The following is a 17885-nucleotide window of genomic DNA, read 5'->3' on the forward strand; positions in this document are numbered from 1 at the left end:
ATGTATAAATATGATGATAATATTATAAATATTCCGCCCGTTAAACTATTGTTTAGTTGCTCAGAACTGCAGGAAATATTAGGCTGTCAAAAAAGTCCTGCGGTATTTTTTTTTGAATTTTCATTTGTTCATAAAATTAGTTACAATCATCTGTTTTAAGTTTCACGGAACTGCCTGGGGGGAACAGTACGACGACAATCGTTCATCGTTGATATATGACCTTTGTAACAGCTTCAATATGACCGTTTTGAACACTGGGGAAACAACACGTGTACCTAAACCTCCTGCCAACCCAAGTGCCCTTGACCTCTCGCTTTGCTCGAATTCACTATCGTTAGATTGCAAGTGGAATGTAATCCAGGACCCCAACGGTAGTGATCACTTGCCAATCAAAATTTCCATCACCATTGGGTCGACTTGTCGATTGACTGGAAAAAATATGCGGACGCGATTGCTCTAGCCATCAATTCCAGAGATGGTTTACCTCCATTGGAGGAGTATAACTTCCTTTCTCGTTTGATCTATGACAGCGCGGTTCGCGCTCAAACGAAACCCATCCCAGGTCCCACTATTCGTCGAAGGCCTCCCAATCCATGGTGGGATAGCCAATGTTCCAAGCTTTATCAGGATAAATCGAATGCATTTAAAGCTTTTCGGAAAAGTGGAACCATTGAGAATTTTCAAACATATTTATCCCTTGAAAATCAATTTAAAAATTTGATCAAAGGGAAAAAACGTGCTTATTGGCGAAATTTCGTGGGAGGTCTGTCACGAGAAACGTCAATGAAAAAATTATGGAAAGTGGCTCGAAACATGAGAAATCGCTCTTCATCGAATGAAAGCGAAGAATATTCACATCGATGGATTTTTAATTTTGCACGGAAGGTTTGTCCCGATTCCGTTCCTGTGCAAAAAATTGTTCGAGATATACCACAAGATAGGTGCGATCTTGATTCCGAGTTTTCGATGGTAGAATTCTCTCTTGCTCTCCTTTCATGTAACAATTCTGCGCCGGGATTGGATAGAATTAAGTTCAACTTGCTGAAAAACCTCCCTGATGTGGCGAAACATCGCTTGTTGAATTTATTCAATCGGTTTATGGAGCATAATATTGTTCCAGATGATTGGAGACAAGTGCGAATTATAGCTATTCAAAAACCCGGAAAACCCGCGTCCGACTTCAATTCGTACCGCCCAATAGCAATGCTGTCTTGTATACGGAAATTGTTGGAGAAAATGATCTTGTTTCGCCTTGATCGATGGGTTGAAACGAATGGCCTACTCTCAGATACACAATATGGGTTCCGCAGGGGCAAGGGGACGAATGATTGTCTTGCGTTGCTTTCTTCAGAAATTTAAATGGCTTACGCCGGAAAAAAACAAATGGCTTCAGTATTCTTGGACATAAAGGGGGCCTTTGATTCTGTTTCAATAGAGGTTTTGTCAGACAAATTACACTCTCGGGGTCTGCCGCCTCTATTGAATAATATGTTATATAACTTGCTTTGTGAGAAACATTTGAACTTTTCTCACGGAGATTCGGCAGTAAGTCGGGTCTCTTACATGGGCCTCCCCCAGGGCTCATGTTTAAGCCCCCTTTTGTACAACTTCTATGTAAGCGACATCGACAATTGCCTTACACAAAATTGCAGCCTAAGACAACTTGCAGATGATGGAGTAGTGTCTGTCGTAGGATCAAAAGAATCCGACCTGCAAGAACCCTTACAAGATACTTTGAATAATTTTTCAACCTGGGCCATTGGGCTAGGGATCGAATTCTCCACGGAGAAAACAGAGATGGTGGTTTTTTCTAGGAAGCATAGACCAGCAAAACCAAAGCTTCAACTTTTGGGTAAACCGATCACTCATGCTATGTCATTCAAGTATCTTGGGGTCTGGTTCGACTCCAAATGTACTTGGGGGGCCCATATTAGGTATCTGAGTAAAAAATGTCAACAAAGAATAAACTTTCTCCGTACAATTACCGGCACATGGTGGGGAGCCCATCCCGAAGATCTTATAATGTTGTATCGAACAACTATTCTCTCAGTGATGGAGTATGGCAGTTTCTGTTTTCAAACAGCTGCCAAAACACATCTCATTAAACTCGAGCGAATTCAGTATCTTTGTCTCCGTATTGCGTTGGGATGTATGCCCTCAACGCATACCATGAGTCTCGAGGTTTTGGCAGGCCTGCTCCCACTAAAAGATCGCTTCAATTTATTATCTCTTCGGTTCTTCATCCGGTGTAAGGTTATGAACCCATTGGTGATCGGAAATTTTGAGCAGCTTATCGAGCTAAATTTTCATTCAGGATTCATGAACTCATATCATGAATTCATCTCCATGCAGGTTGATCCTTCTTCGTATACTCCCAACCGTGTTTGTTTTCCTGACTACATCAATTCCTCTGTGCATTTTGATCTGTCCATGAAGCAAGATATCCATGGAATTCCAGATTATCATCGATCGGGGATCGTTCCTACGATCTTCAATGCAAAGTATGGGCGTATCAATTGTGATAATATGTACTTTACTGATGGGTCCTCTATGAATGAGTCCACAGGATTTGGAGTGTTCAACGAATTTTTTAGCACCTCACACAGTCTTCAGAATCCTTGCTCAGTGTATATTGCTGAATTGGCAGCAATTCATTGGGCGCTGGACAGCGTCGCCTCACGACCTGTTGAACACTATTACATTGTAACGGATAGTCTTAGCTCTGTCGAAGCTATCCGTTCAGTGAGGCCGGAAAAGCACTCGCCGTACTTCCTTGAGAGAATACGAGACATTTTGAGTGCTTTAACCAGACGCTGTTATGTCATTACCTTTGTCTGGGTCCCCTCACATTGCTCAATTCCGGGTAATGAGAGGGCTGACTCATTGGCAAAGGTAGGTGCAATTGAAGGCGAAATTTATCAGCGTCAAATCGCCTTCAATGAATTTTATTCTTTAGTTCGTAAAAATACCATCGTTAACTGGCAACGCAAATGGAACGAAGATGAATTGGGTCGGTGGCTTCACTCGATTATCCCTAAGGTTAGCCTCAAACCATGGTTCAAAAGTCTGGACTTGAGTCGGGACTTTATTCGCACCTTCTCTCGACTCATGTCCAATCACTGTTCGTTAGACGCGCTACTCTTTCGTTTTAATCTTGCTTATGGCAATATCTGTGCTTGTGGCCAAGGTTACCACGACATCGAACACGTTGTTTGGTCGTGCGAGGTGTATCTTGTTGCCAGATCGAATTTAGAAAACTCTCTTCGGGCCAGAGGAAGACAGCCCAATGTGCCGGTGAGAGATGTGTTGGCTCGGTTAGACCTTGATTACATGTCCCAAATATACGTCTTCTTAAAAGTTATCGATCTTCGTGTGTGATTGTCCTTATATCCTTATATTTTCCTTTTCCTTTTCCTTCGCGAGAAATTAAATCCCTTCTTACTAACAATAGAATAAGGTGAATTGTAAATACATGTTAGATATAAGATAGGCTTAAGAATTGAGTATGATGAATGTGAGTGTGAGTTGTCAACATATTCTTATATCCCATCCTTTTCCTGAAACAAAATGTCACCCTTCTAAACTCGAGCAAGCCGCGAGTAATCGGTTCTCTACTTCATTAACATTAGAATTAATAAAAAATGTTTATGTATACTTGTAACTATACAGATAGGAGTTTGGCTCCTTTAAACTTATGTAACTGAGCCTGTAAAAATAAACGATTTAATAAAAAAAAAAATGACCTCAGAGGAAGTGATCACTTCCCAATTCACATCAGAACATTAACAAGGAATCCCAATATTACTCTTCGCAGAAAATGGAAATACCAATCAGCCAACTGGGAAGGCTTCGAATCTACAATTGACAGCTTACTTCAAGCACACATAAGCTACTCTGTTGATGACTTTACTCAAGCCATTCTCTCCGCTGCAGAAGTAAATATCTACAGAACAAGTGGGAACCCCGGTCGTAAGGCTGTCCCCTGGTGGAATAACGAAGTAGCACTTGCCATCAAAAAAAGAAGAAAACTGCTTCGTCTTCTCAGACGTCTTCCAGATGGAAACAACAGCAAAAGGATTGCTTTATCCAATTTTCAGGAAGCTAGAGCTAAAGCCAGAAAAGCAATAGCCGAAGCAAAAACCCAAAGCTGGACTGAATTTCTTGATGAATTTAATCCTTCAACATCTTCAAAAGAACTATGGAACAAGGTCAACGCTCTCAGTGGCAAGAAAGCTTCTAACTGCTATTCCATTGAGATCAACGGTATTACTACTGAAGACCCTGGTACCATAGCCGAACATCTGGCAGATCATTTCGCCAAATCTTCATCCACTTCGAATTACACCAATGCCTTTAAGAATATCAAAGCCAAAGCAGAACTAGAAGTGTTTCCCTCTGCTACAGGTCAACAGCACGAATACAACAAACCTTTCTCCATGGACGAGCTGCTCTGGGCCCTTAAAAGGTCCAAAGGTAAGTCAGCCGGCCCGGATAATATCGAATACCCGATGATAAGACACCTGCCCCACCATGCGAAAACCCTGCTTTTGCAGATTTTCAACGAATGCTGGACAAACAGATACTTTCCAGATTCATGGAAAGCTGGCATGGTAATCCCGATCCCCAAAGCAAAGGAGGACAAACGTGATGTGAATAGCTATCGCCCTATCACGCTCCTCAGCTGCTTAGGGAAACTTTTTGAAAGGATGATTAACCGAAGACTGATAACAACCCTCGAAGAACAACAACTACTAGACCCCAGACAACATGCTTACCGTCGAGGAAAAGGCACAAGTACATATTTCTGCCATCTCAACCAATTTCTTCATGACTCCACACAGAAGAGACAACACAATGAACTTGCTTTGCTTGATCTTTCCAAAGCATTCGATACCACCTGGAAGCATAATATCATAGATCAACTCCACCAATGGGGATTCGAAGGTTACCTCTTCGAAATCATTCAAAGTTTCCTCCTCAACCGAAGTTTTCAAGTTTTCTTCGGAGGGTCAATATCTGAAAGCCGAGTTCAAGAAAACGGAGTACCACAGGGCTCTGTTCTTTCGGCAACTCTCTTCTTTTTTTTGTTTGACCATTATCAATATTGCTTTATTTACAGATTTTTATGTATACATATCAATGTAGCTTTTTAGTGTAACATTATTTTTACTTTCGTCAGGAGTTTCCAAAAAATACATAATATATCTTATGAATATTTTCATAATTTTTGCTTTTTCTCCATTGTTTCTACCTCTAAGTATTGGATAGTGAAAATCTTTGAAATTAATTCCAGTTTGTTGAAATGTTCTTCCCATTACTATCTTGACGTGCTCCCATAATTGATTTATTCTTCGGCACGATGTAAATTTATGTTCCAAGGTTTCTCTCTCCCCGCAGAAGCCACAATTAGGATCTGGTCGCCGTTCTTGGTGGTACAGCATATCGTTATGTGGTATTTTTCCATGCACTAGTAGGAAGTATGTGGATTTCTCGTCTGAGGTCAGCTTTTTGTGGTTGATATTTTTCCAAACATGTTTCCAACTTCTTGTCACCTGTTCTGTAATTTTCACCGGTGGCAACTGATCTAAAAGATGCTGATAGATCGTCATGGCCTCCGGATTATCTAAATGACTAAATGACTTGTTGGGAATATGATTCCATGGACGGCAAAACTGATCTCGTTCTGATATAGCGATTAACCAAAAGGGCTTTAGTTTTTAGATTTGGTGAATGGAGTCCCAAACCACCTTGTTTCTTTGGTCGCACTACATCTGTCATCCTAACACGCTGAGCTGGAACGCCTGCCCACAAAAAATATCCAATTTTCTTCGTTATCATTCCAACATATCTGTTTGGGATAGGCAATATCGAAGCCATATACCACATTTTAGAGCAGATAAATGTGTTTAACAACACAACTTTCTGCTTGATGTTCACTATTCTCGGTCGATTCATCCATATAAGTGAATTTATATTGTGGTATATTTTATCCCAATTGAGGCAGACAGTGTCTTTTATGTTGTTTTTGAACCGTACTCCCAAAACTTTGATTTCATCTTTCTTCGCAAAACCTTCCCAGTGTTGTATCCCTGGTCCAATATCCATAGCCTCAGTTTTTCTCATATTTAGCTTTGCTCCTGCAGCCTTCTCGAACTGTTGAAAACATGTTAGGATACGATCAATTTTTGAAGGGCATCGAATAATTATAGTGATGTCATCTGCATAAGCTATCACACATTCTCTTGGAGCGCTACAAATCTCAGCAAGATTGTCCAGCAAAGGTTGCAGATAGATGACGAAAAGCAGCATACTCAAGGGGTCGCCTTGTCGTACCGATTTCTTTATCGAGAAAAGTTCGGTAACTTGACCGTTGATGATCAGCTGAGAGTTGGTTTTCATAGCTAAATTTTCTAACAGATCTACAAACTGTCTATTGAAGCCCATCATTCTCATATTTTTCAAAAGAACTGAACGGCTAACTCTGTCGAATGCATTACTCAGGTCACATGCAACTACGATTCCGCCGTTTCTTTCTTGTTTGGATAGAGCAATATGATCCCTGACTGTGCAGGCCGCTTCGAATATCGTGTTTTTTCCGTTGCTGCACTTCTGGTGACTTGAAAGTACCGTTGTTGCAATTTTTTCCACCCGCTGCTTCAAAACTCTACTCAGTACTTTGTAGTCCACATTCAGTAAAGTGATCGGACGCAGTGAGCTGATGTTATTATCTCCTCCTTTCTTTTTAACTAGAACTATTATTCCATCCTGTAAATCATCCCTCACGTAACCGTTTTTGATTTCATTTATTACAAGTGTGAATTCGTTCTTTATTATATCCCATGCTTTCAGATAAAACTCCCTGGTAAGACCATCCTTTCCTGGTGACTTGTTTGGTGCTGATCCTTTAATGACTGCATAAATTTCATCTTCTCCAAAATCTTCCATCAAGTGGTTATTTTCATTCAGATTCTCCATCATCGTCCTTGCCGGAAGAAAACGATCGTCATCCTCAATCTCGTCCTCATGAAATAAACTCTGATAGTGTTCCAAGATATAGCTGCGTATGTTATCTGTGTTGGTTATAGATTGCCCATCGATCGTCAAGGATGTTACGCTGGTTTCTCTTCTTCTGTTAGCTTGATCTGCCAGTTGAAATATGGAGACGTCTTCTCCTCCAAGAAAACGAAGATTCGTGTTCTTCCTGCTATTTGTGAATTTTTTCTGTTTTAGTAACATTATGGCTTTGATTTTATTTATTTCTGGTGTGCAGTCTTGATCCTTGTGCTTTTCGTATGCATTTTTCAGGCACGTGTGGTAAAAACCCATTGTGTTGTTGAATGTCCGAATAGCGATAGAATTTTTCCATTTGAAAAACGACGCAATTTTCCCTTTGGTATACGAAGACCACCAATCCGCCCATGTTGCGTAATGCCTCCTCTGTCGTGTCCAGTAAACCCATTTATAAATGAGCTCATTCATATTTTGATCAGACAGTAAATGCTTATTCACCCTAAAGAATGGTCTATGAGTTCTTTGTATGCGTATAGGTAGTACAATGCGCATAACAACTCCTTTGTGATCGCTAAAACTGTTCGCTTGTAACTTGCAGTATCGTACGTTGGGTAAGCAGTTTGGAGTGACATAGATTCTATCGATCCGACATCGACCGACCACGCACAAAAGTGTAATCATTTTGCGTGTTGAATTCTCTCCACACATCTTTGAAGTTTAGCCTTTCACATAATCTTTTTAGAGCCGGACTCATATTTGATATTCCAGTGGCGTCAGCTGGATTAACTATGGAGTTGAAATCTCCCAGCAATATAGTGTATGGAGGGTAATCTTGCATGAATCTGGGCACGGTTTGATTGAAGAACTCTTCACGCGCCGATCGGTTATTTGATCCAGATGGGGCATAAATATTTAAAATTCGAACGTCATGCTCTAGATTGATGCATAATATACGAGAATCCAGGCTCCGGGACACACTGATTATTTTAATTCCATTTCGTATAGCAAAAGCCGTACCACGACAAGTTTCGCTTATATTGAATGTAATATTATAGCCGGGAATACAGAGATTTTCATTGATAACTTCCTGCATGCAAAGTATATCTAGGTCTAGTGTATATATAAGTGACTTGAGAGAGTTTATTTTGTTTTCGTTACTGATACCGTTCAGATTGATAGTTGCGAGAGTATAAGAGAAGGTTTGTCTACTGTTTATTTCTTGCATGATCGATTACGAGTTTACTTGCCGCTTGGTGCGAAGTTCTTGTTGAGCGCCGTAGCCTTTCCGAGGATTCATCATCGGAAATCTCCATAACGCCTCTCTCGGATAGTCGGGTAAGTGAGTTTGATCGGCTGCTTGTTGGTGTAGCCCTTGAGTGGCCTAAGTTGTCACTTACATTTGTTGGTATGTCGTATTCTTTCGTTGCCTTGTATTTGCTGGATATTGCTTCAGTTGTGATTTTTGCATTCGTGGTATCGGTTGAAATCTTCGGTGCTTTGTATCGATTGTTGTGGTCTTCAAGCGATGATGCTGGTCGTTTCTGAGCTTCGTTTGCGCTAGCCTTTCCCGGGCCAGCGACAACGTCGGAGTAGAGTGATGACGATTTGTTTTGAATTTGTAAAAGTGTTCGATTTTGTGCACAACTTGATCCGAAGTGAACCTCTTGATTGCAGTGTCGGCATGTTTGGATTTGATGTGTATAGGTGACGTGTGTGTTGTATCCTCTTACGTTCACGAAGGAAGGAATAGAATGGTTTATTCGTATACGGACTATTCGTATCCCACTTGGTATCTGCGAGAAGAACTCCGAACGGCACATCTCGTGCTTTACGCTGATGATCTCACCGTATGTAGAGAAGTATTCAGAGATCCATTGGTCAGGCATTTTTGGAGGTAAGTGGTGCAGCTTTACGTCCGTTCCCCCATCCTCAACGTACAATCTGATACGATGGATGGTACCATTGTTGTTCAGCTCAAATTTGCCATCGTACTGTTCCACGACCTCTTCCACTCTTTCCTGTGTCTGCATCTCTACGAATACCTTTCCTTCGACTTTGTCGATTTGTATGGCAGTAACATCTTGAGGGGTCAGCTTCAATTGTTTTGCGATAAACGCAAAGATGGTCTCATCCCTCAACTTTCGTATGCTACGGATATCAATGTAGAACGTGTGGGCTCTTAGCGTATCCATATTAATAGGTGGGGGCCTGATTTTTCAAGCTTTAAACCCCTACTACGCAAATAACTTCTTATTCCTTTCAAAGCGATCTCTCTGTGAATGCGTCTACTCAACACAAGTGTTCAGTGATAACTGTTCTTAATAGCAATGCAATCAGTTTTCGATGTTATTCCACCAAACATCGAAATACTGGCATATGCTGACGATATACTGCTTATGGCCCGAGCATCATTCACTGAACTTGCACGCAGAAGACTCCAGATAGGAATCTCTGCTATCAGCAGCTGGGCAGATTCAATTGGTTTCAAAATTTCAGCACAAAAATCCAATATACTTCATTGCTGCAGTCTAAAAGGTCACAAGAAAAAATTCAAACCATGCATAATTAATGGTGCACTTGTGAAACGAGTTAAATCAGCTCGAATTCTAGGTGTTACATAAAAGATAAAAATCTTTCATTCACAGACCACATCAAAAAGACAAAAGCAGATATCAAAAGTCGTATCCGGTTAACGATGGTAATAAGTGGTCGCAGCCGCTTAAGCGCGCGTAAAACCATTTATAAAATCGGTAGAAGTATCGTCTTCACAAAAATGCTATACGGGATTGAACTCTTCAGCAGTGCATCCTGGAAATCAATTGATCATTTAAAACCTCGATAGTATAGTGGTCAGTATCCCCGCCTGTCACGCGGGAGACCGGGGTTCAATTCCCCGTCGGGGAGCCACTATGTACACACCGCTACGCACAGTCGACTAAGGCCTACCTGCATGAGTTAACCATCTTGCGACGAAATGTCAAAAAGGCACCAGAGTGAATAAAAACAGTATAGAAAGGAGAAAATAGATAAACAAAAGGCAAACGGATGAATTGAGTTGGATAGTTTTTGAAAGTGTATTGAAATTTACAGAGAAATCGTTAGAATTTCTAAAAGGAATTTATTGGTAATATTTTAAAAATTGTATAATTAAAGAATAATGTTGACCAATCGATGTTTTGATAGCCGCTGATAGCCAAATAACTGCTGGATCCTGAGAGACCTGAAAAAAAGAAAAATATTGTAAAATTAATAAAGAAACTGTAAAATGAAGAAACAGGAGAAACGCGAAATGGAGTTAGCCTTCGAAAAAGAGCAGTTGGAGAAGGAAATCGCTGAGGAAGAATCGTTCCAGAAGAAAAGTGAGCAGATGAGAAAGGAGATGCACGGTAAATTGAATAAGCTTAGACAGCAACGGAGCAAGGATTTCGATAGTGGTGTGAAAGAAAAAACGGAAGAAGCTGAAGGTTGTGAAGATGATTGCTCGAGTGACAAAGAAAAGCCGAAGCAGTCGGGACTGGAGAAAACAAAGCCAGGAAAAGCAGAAACCGAAAAAAAAGGTCGGAAAAAGGCAAACCTGGGAAAATGGATCTGGTCGAGACTGGCAACGGAGATTTTCGAGGAGCATATCAAAAATACTCCACTCCAAAAACATGTTTAGTTCCGTTGGTCACATCGCCATCATTGGAGGAAATTCCGCCCGTCGACGCGGAATCCGTAAAAGGTGATACACAGGAAAAGATCGAAAGTAAGAAGAACGACGCGGTTTCAAATGACGTGCGAGAAGCAAATGAGGACGATAGTGAATCCAGCGAATCAAATGAGGATCACGAATCGGTGACAGTACAAGCTGGTCAAAACAAGCAACAAAGATGTCGTCGAGGACCTACCAAAGCTTAGCTGTCCGCCAGGCAGTTCCTGTCGAAGAAGTTGCCGGTATTTTCCGGAAAGTTAGAGGACTGGCCGATGTTCATCTGCAGCTACGAAACATCTAGCGAGGCTTGTGGGTTTTCGAATGTCGAGAACCTGGCTCGACTACAAGAGTGCTTGAAGGGCCAAGCATTGGAAGCAGTTCGTAGTAGGCTCCTACTTCCAGACGCAGTTCCACAGATCATTGAGACTCTCCGGATGTTGTACGGTCACCCGGAGCACCTTCTAAATATGCTATTGGTGAAGGTGAGAAAGGCTCTCCCACCGAGAGCAGATCGTTTGATAACGTTCATCAATTTCGGGATGATTGTCCAGCAGCTTGCAGATCACCTGGAAGCAACGAAGCTTACTTCTCATCTTCTGAATCCCATGCTGATTCAGGAGATTACCGAAAAGTTGCCCGCAAGTACACAACTTGAGTGGGTGCGGTATAGAAGGAGAGACCGTGTAGTCACGATTCGAACTTTAGCCAACTATCTGTCCGCAATCGTGAAAGACGCCAGCGAGGTGACGTCATACTGTGAAGCACCTGTAGTTGTAGACCACGCCAATCGAAAGTCCAGAGGAAAGGATAAAGAGCACGAAGGTTTCCTCCATGCCCACTGTGGACAAGAAAACGCCAACAAAACTCAGGCGCCGAGGGTGAGAAAGCCATGTATGATTTGCGACCGTACTGATCACCGGGTAAGAAATTGTGTAGCCTTCCGGAACCTCTCCGTACCACATCGTTTGGAAGCGGTGCGTAAATGGAAGTTGTGCTCCATGTGTCTCAATGAGCATGGAAATGCCCGCTGTAAGCTGAATTTCCGCTGTAATGTCGGGACCTGTAGAGAGCCTCACCATCCTTTACTCCACGCGGCAGGCCCGGAATCGGGATCGAACTGCAACTTTCATTCGTTTCAACGCAAGCAATCGGTAATTTTTCGAATGATTCCGGTCACATTGCACTGGGGAAATCATACAGTGAACACAGTGGCTTTCCTGGACGAGGGGTCGTCCTACACATTGGTGGAGAAGTCGGTGGCTAGCGCTCTTAGGACGAATGGTGTAACGCAACCACTTCGTGTGACGTGGACGGCTGGAATGTCCCGATTGGAAAGGGACTCGCAGAAAGTAGAACTGTATATTTCGGCTCGAGGTTCAAGTCGCCGGTTCCACATAAAAGCAGCTCATACCGTGGATAACTTGAGGCTTCCCCAGTCGACGCTAGCCCTGACGGAAGTAGTCAAGCAGTATCCCCATCTTCAAGATCTATCCGTGGTGGATTTCCAACATACTGTTCCGCAAATTCTGATCGGACTGAAAGACGTTCACTTGTGTGCACCGTTAGAATCACGAATCGGGAAAGCGGAAGAGCCAATCGCTGTGCGGTCCAAGCTTGGTTGGACCATATTCGGACCTGCAAGCGGTGGTGTTGAGTCGAGCATCGTTGGTCATCATGCGTGCAGCAGTGTTTCGAACGAGGACCTCCACGATCTGTTGAAGAGCCACTACACGCTAGAAGAGTCTGGCATTTCGGTTGCGCTGCTACCGGAAAGCGAAGAGGATAGGAGAGCGAAAGATATCCTGACGCAAACGACGGTAAGAGTAGGTGATCGTTTTGAGACGGGGTTATTATGGAGATATGATAGTCCGTGCTTCCCCGACAGCTATCCTATGGTTGTGAAAAGGCTCAAGAGTTTAGAGAGACGTTTATTGAAGGACAATGAACTGTACGATAAAGTACGGTGTAGGTCTCGGAGTACCTAACCAAGGGCTATGCGCACAAAGCTTCAGAGTTGGAGCTAGCAGACACCAACCAGAGTAAGGTGTGGTATTTGCCATTGAACGTGGTTATTAATCCGAAGAAACCGGGTAAAGTCCGCCTTGTTTGGGACGCAGCTGCGGCTGTAGCTGGGGTGTCCCTGAATTCAAAACTCTTGAAGGGTCCCGATATGCTGACTGCTCTCCCAGCAGTTATTTGCAAGTTTCGAGAGAAAAAAGTGGGTTTTGGTGCAGACATCAAAGAGATGTATCATCAGTTGAAAATTCGAAAAGAAGATAAGCAAGCGCAGAGGTTCCTGTTCCGAGAGAATCCAGCCAGCGCTCCGGAGGTATTTATTATGGACGTTGCTACCTTTGGGGCGACCAGTTCACCTTGCTCCGCCCAGTTTGTGAAGAACATGAATGCAAAGGAGTTCGCAGGGCGGTTTCCAGAGGCAGCGAGAGCGATTCTAGAGAACCATTATGTCGATGATTATTTCGATAGCACGGAGACAGTCGAGGAAGCAGTGAAGCTGGCGAAGGAGGTAACGTTTGTTCATTCAAAGGGCGGCTTCGAGCTTCGAAATTGGGTCTCTAGTTCAGAGGTGTTCCTGCGAGAAATGGGGGAGACAAAAGAAAATCAATGTGTTCATTTTAATCAAGACAAGGAAACAGGGCAAGAAAGGGTCTTGGGGATAGTGTGGAATTCAGTAAGCGACGAGTTTACGTTCTCAGCAAGGTTACGTGAAGATTTGCTACCGTACCTGATAGGAGAGAGGCGGCCCACGAAAAGGGGGGTCATGAGCTGCATCATGAGCTTGTTCGATCCCATTGGGTTTTTGGCTTCCTTCACTATTTATGGAAAAATGCTTATTCAAGATCTTTGGCGCAGTGGATGTGCCTGGGACCAGCAGATCAACGACGAGTGTAGCGAGAAATGAGTCGTTGGGTCGGTAGGCTTCCAGAAATCGAAAGAGTGCGGATCCCTCGTTATCACTTCACGGGAGGATTATCTGTGGACTACAGTACGTTGCAACTACACGTTCTTGTCGATGCTAGTGAGAATGCATATGGTGCTGTTGCATATTTCCGTGTCATGACTGCTTCTGGTCCTATTTGTTCGCTTGTGATGGCACGTTCCAAGGTTGCACCTTTGAAGCAGTCAATTCCGCGCCTGGAACTACAGGCCGCGGTACTAGGTTCTAGATTGCTAAATTCCATCATCGATAACCATTCCGTAGAGGTGAAACAGCGGTTTATTTGGACAGATTCGAGGACAGTACTTTCTTGGATCCACTCGGATCAGCGACGCTACAAGCAATTCGTTGCTTTCCGAATTGGTGAAATCCTTAGTCTCACGAAGCTCGATGAATGGCGGTGGGTTTCCACTAGAAACAACATCGCTGACGACCTAACCAAATGGGATCGAGGACACAATCTAAATTCGAACGGTCCTTGGTTTCGGGGTCCACATTTCCTGTTCCATCAGGAAGACCCCGAACACTACCATAGCGTAATCAGATATGCCTCAGGAGCCTGTAAGTCCAGCCCAATAAAAGCTTTGCTTGTGGAGGCTGGCCAAGTTCCCTTCGAAATGTTCATCACCAGAGCCTTGGCCAATCGAGCCATCCGAATCTCACAGAAATATCCAAATCTCACATCAACCACCACGAGAGCTAGCAAATGGCTTCAAGACATTTGCAATATCACTCTCCCGGGAGCCGCTCCTCTAACTAGAGAAGGCCCTCGACCATGGTACGACCAAGGACCAAAATTTGACTGGACTATTAAAAACTCTGTTAGAGCCGGTGAAGCCAACAGTATAGTCACAGCTATCTTCAACAATCACATACATAAACAGTTCCCCTTCCATCGCAAAATCTTCACAGATGGATCTGTTGATGGTGATAAAGTAGGATTTAGCATCTTTTCCGACAATGCTCAGATAAAATTCCAATTACCATCCATTTGTTCAATTTTCTCAGCAGAAACAGCTGCCCTCCTCGTTGCGATATCACTATGTGATGATAACACGAAAACGGTGATTTTCTCCGATTCCTACAGCTCCCTGCTTGCACTCCAGAGTGGCGAAAATTAGCACCCCTGGACCCAAAGCATTGAAGCTGCGTTAGGAAATCCAGCCGGTATACCACGCCACGCGGCACATCCATCGTCAGCGGTATGCGATATGCATACCCAGCAGAATGAAATAATAAAAAGGCCACAGCCATGTGGCTCGCTCTCTTTTCTCACACTGGACGTCGGCTAGGGAATAAGTAGGTTAGGAATTTAATAAAACTCTTTTTTAAAAAGTATATAAACAGGAAGAGTTTCCTTACTGGCGCAGTCGGTAGGATACCCATCAGGAGGTTTTAGAAAAAAAAGTGACAGTGAAAGCTTAGTAGTGATCACCAGCAGCAGCACCGAATAATCATTCTGGAGCATCGCTTGGACATCGCCCCTAGCAGAACGACAACTATTGCCCGCCTCCTCGGGGCCTACATATCAGCATATCGAATGCTGGAAATAATCGTGTAAGTACACACATTTAATTATACTTAACTACCGAAACAATGCCAGACGAAAAGTGCAGTGAAATTGAGCAGCTCCGTAACACGGTTGAGGAGCTTAAAACAATGCTCGCCGGGGGGCAGAATGACGATCTTTATCGCCTGCCAGATCCCATCAAAAATTTGTCCGAGTTCACGGGCAACAAACGAGAATTAAACTCGTGGTAGGAAGAAGTTGACGAATTATACGATACCTTTAAAGTGAAGGGACGAAAGGGTGCTCCTGACACATTAAACATGTTCTATCTCAGAGCAATAAGAAACAAAATTAAAGGTGAGGCACGCACCATTCTATGTGCCAACGGGAATCCCAGTACTTTACAGGGGATTAAGAAAATTTTGGTCGAAAACTTCGGTGACCAAAGAGATTTTACTACTAACCTTTCACTTTTATTCCATATCCGTAAAGGTGACAAAAACAATTCGAGATTCTTTAACGAGGTTAAAGAAATCAATACTAAGTTGAAGGCTAATCTTCAAATGAACCCGCTTTCACCAAACGAAATTATCGAGATGATAACAGTCTCAAAATATTTGGACAATATAGGGGAGCCACTTGCGTCCATTATTAGAAATTCTAAACCTTCTACACTCGATGAAGCACACTCAGCAGTTATGCTTAATGCTAACGCCGAGACACGCGCAAAGGGGACGGTAAAACCAAAAGCATTCGGAAATCAAGCACACCAAAATAAATTAAATTTTAATAAACCCCCACCGCAACAGCAACAACAACAACAACATAAGAAACCATATCAGCAATACAGAGCGCGGGTTGAGCATAATAATAATGAATCAAATGGAGCGCAAAGCGCCATAGTGGACAATGACTCGGACGATGACAATGACGATGACGATGACGACGAATCAGATATCGCAGTGGAATCCAATGAACTAAATTTTCACGTGGTCAGATTGAAAAACTCTCGAACTTGAATTTTATACCATACATTCGTTTTACGACTTCGAAAGGTTATTTAAACTTTCTGGTCGACACAGGCGCCAATAAGTCGTATATAAATCCGGAACATGTCAAAACCGCTAGCAAGGTAATCCTGCGGTTATAACAAACAAAAATGGTAAAGGGCCTGGCCGGGTAAGGGAGTAAAAAGTGCCCCCAAACCAAATCACTAGCTGTATGGCAAATATAGTAAAGGATATTAAATAAGAAATTTTGGTGGTTTATTTGAACCCCTATGTGGTTTGACGTAGGATCTATAGTGAAAAACGTACTTTTCGTTAATTTCACGCCATCCTCAAAAGATCCGAGATAAAAATTTGAAAAAAATACTGAATGTGCATCTTACTACGATGTATCAAAAAAAATTATCAAAAAAAAATTTCATCAAAAATTTTAGTACTAAAAAAAATAATGAAATCTTGAAAATTTTTTTTTTGGGATTTAGAGATTCAGTACTACTCTAATTCATATTTTAATGTGTTTCTACGGCTTTTCTAGATATGTGTGATTTTTTTCAGATTTTTTTCAGTGTTGCGCGGTATCAAAAAATTTTTTTTTTATGTTTCCAAAGAGTGGTTAGGTAAGGGAGTAAAAAGTGCCCCCAAACCAAATCACTAGCTGTATGGCAAATATTGTAAAGGATATTAAATAAGAAATTTTGGCGGTTTATTTGAACCCCTATGTGGTTTGACGTAGGATCTATAGTGACAAACGTACTTTTTCGTGCATTTCACGCCATCCTCAATAGATCCGAGATAAAAATTTGAAAAAAATACTGAATGTGCATCTTACCACGGTGTATCAAGAAAAATTATCAAAAAAATAATTCATCAAAAATTTTAGTATTAAAAAAAAATTATGAAAATTTGAAAATTTTTTTTTGGGATTTAGAGATTCAATACTACTCTAATTCATATTTAAATGTGCTCTTACGGCTTTTCTAGATTGATAAATATCGTCAAGCTGTTTTTTTTTAAATATCTAATAATAAAAATAAAATAATAAAAAAGAAAAATACACAGTACAAAAAAATGTTATAGATTTTCTGGCATTTCGAAATTTTGAAAAAAAATATAACTTTGAGACCACAAATTCGATTTGTTTTTTTATTTTAATCTTTCAATTGAAAACCACGAATACAATAAAATAATCGATTTCAAAAAAATAAAAATAATAATGCAGACGATGAAGAAAATTATTTTGTGTCACACAATGCTCTTAAAAATTCAGGAAAAATTACGCCACATGTAGAAAAAAGACACATACGAACGCATTTAAATAAAAATTTGAGCAGGAGTGGGTCTCAAAGTTATATTTTTTTTTTCAAAATTTCGAAATGCCAGAAAATCTATAACATTTTTTTGTACTGTGTATTTTTTTTCATTTTATTTTTAGTATTAGATATTTGAAAAAAAAAACAGTTTGAAGATATTTATAAATCTAGAAAAGCCGTAAGAGTACATTTGAATATGAATTAGAGTAGTACTGAATCTCTAAATCCAAAAAAAAAATTTTCAAAATTTTAATATTTTTTTAGTACAAAAATTTTTGATGAAATTTTTTTTGATAATTTTTCTTGATACACCATGGTAGGATGTACATTCAGTATTTTTTTCAAATTTTTATCTCAGATCTATTGAGGATGGCGTGAAATAAACGAAAAAGTACGTTTT

At 41.4% G+C, this 17885-nt stretch overlaps 1 protein-coding gene across 1 annotated transcript; it reads left to right on the forward strand.

Annotated features, from left to right (window-relative positions):
• The first annotated feature begins 10974 nt into the window (after positions 1-10974).
• Positions 10975-13622, forward strand: LOC129764233 (uncharacterized). Its single transcript, XM_055763116.1, has 2 exons — positions 10975-12519; positions 12672-13622. Exons 1-2 carry the CDS (start codon positions 10975-10977, stop codon positions 13620-13622), a joined length of 2496 nt encoding a protein of 831 aa, XP_055619091.1.
• The last annotated feature ends 4263 nt before the right edge of the window (positions 13623-17885 follow it).

The sequence above is a fragment of the Toxorhynchites rutilus genome, chromosome 2 (assembly GCF_029784135.1).
Source record: "Toxorhynchites rutilus septentrionalis strain SRP chromosome 2, ASM2978413v1, whole genome shotgun sequence".
NCBI classification, from domain to species: Eukaryota; Metazoa; Arthropoda; class Insecta; order Diptera; family Culicidae; genus Toxorhynchites; species Toxorhynchites rutilus.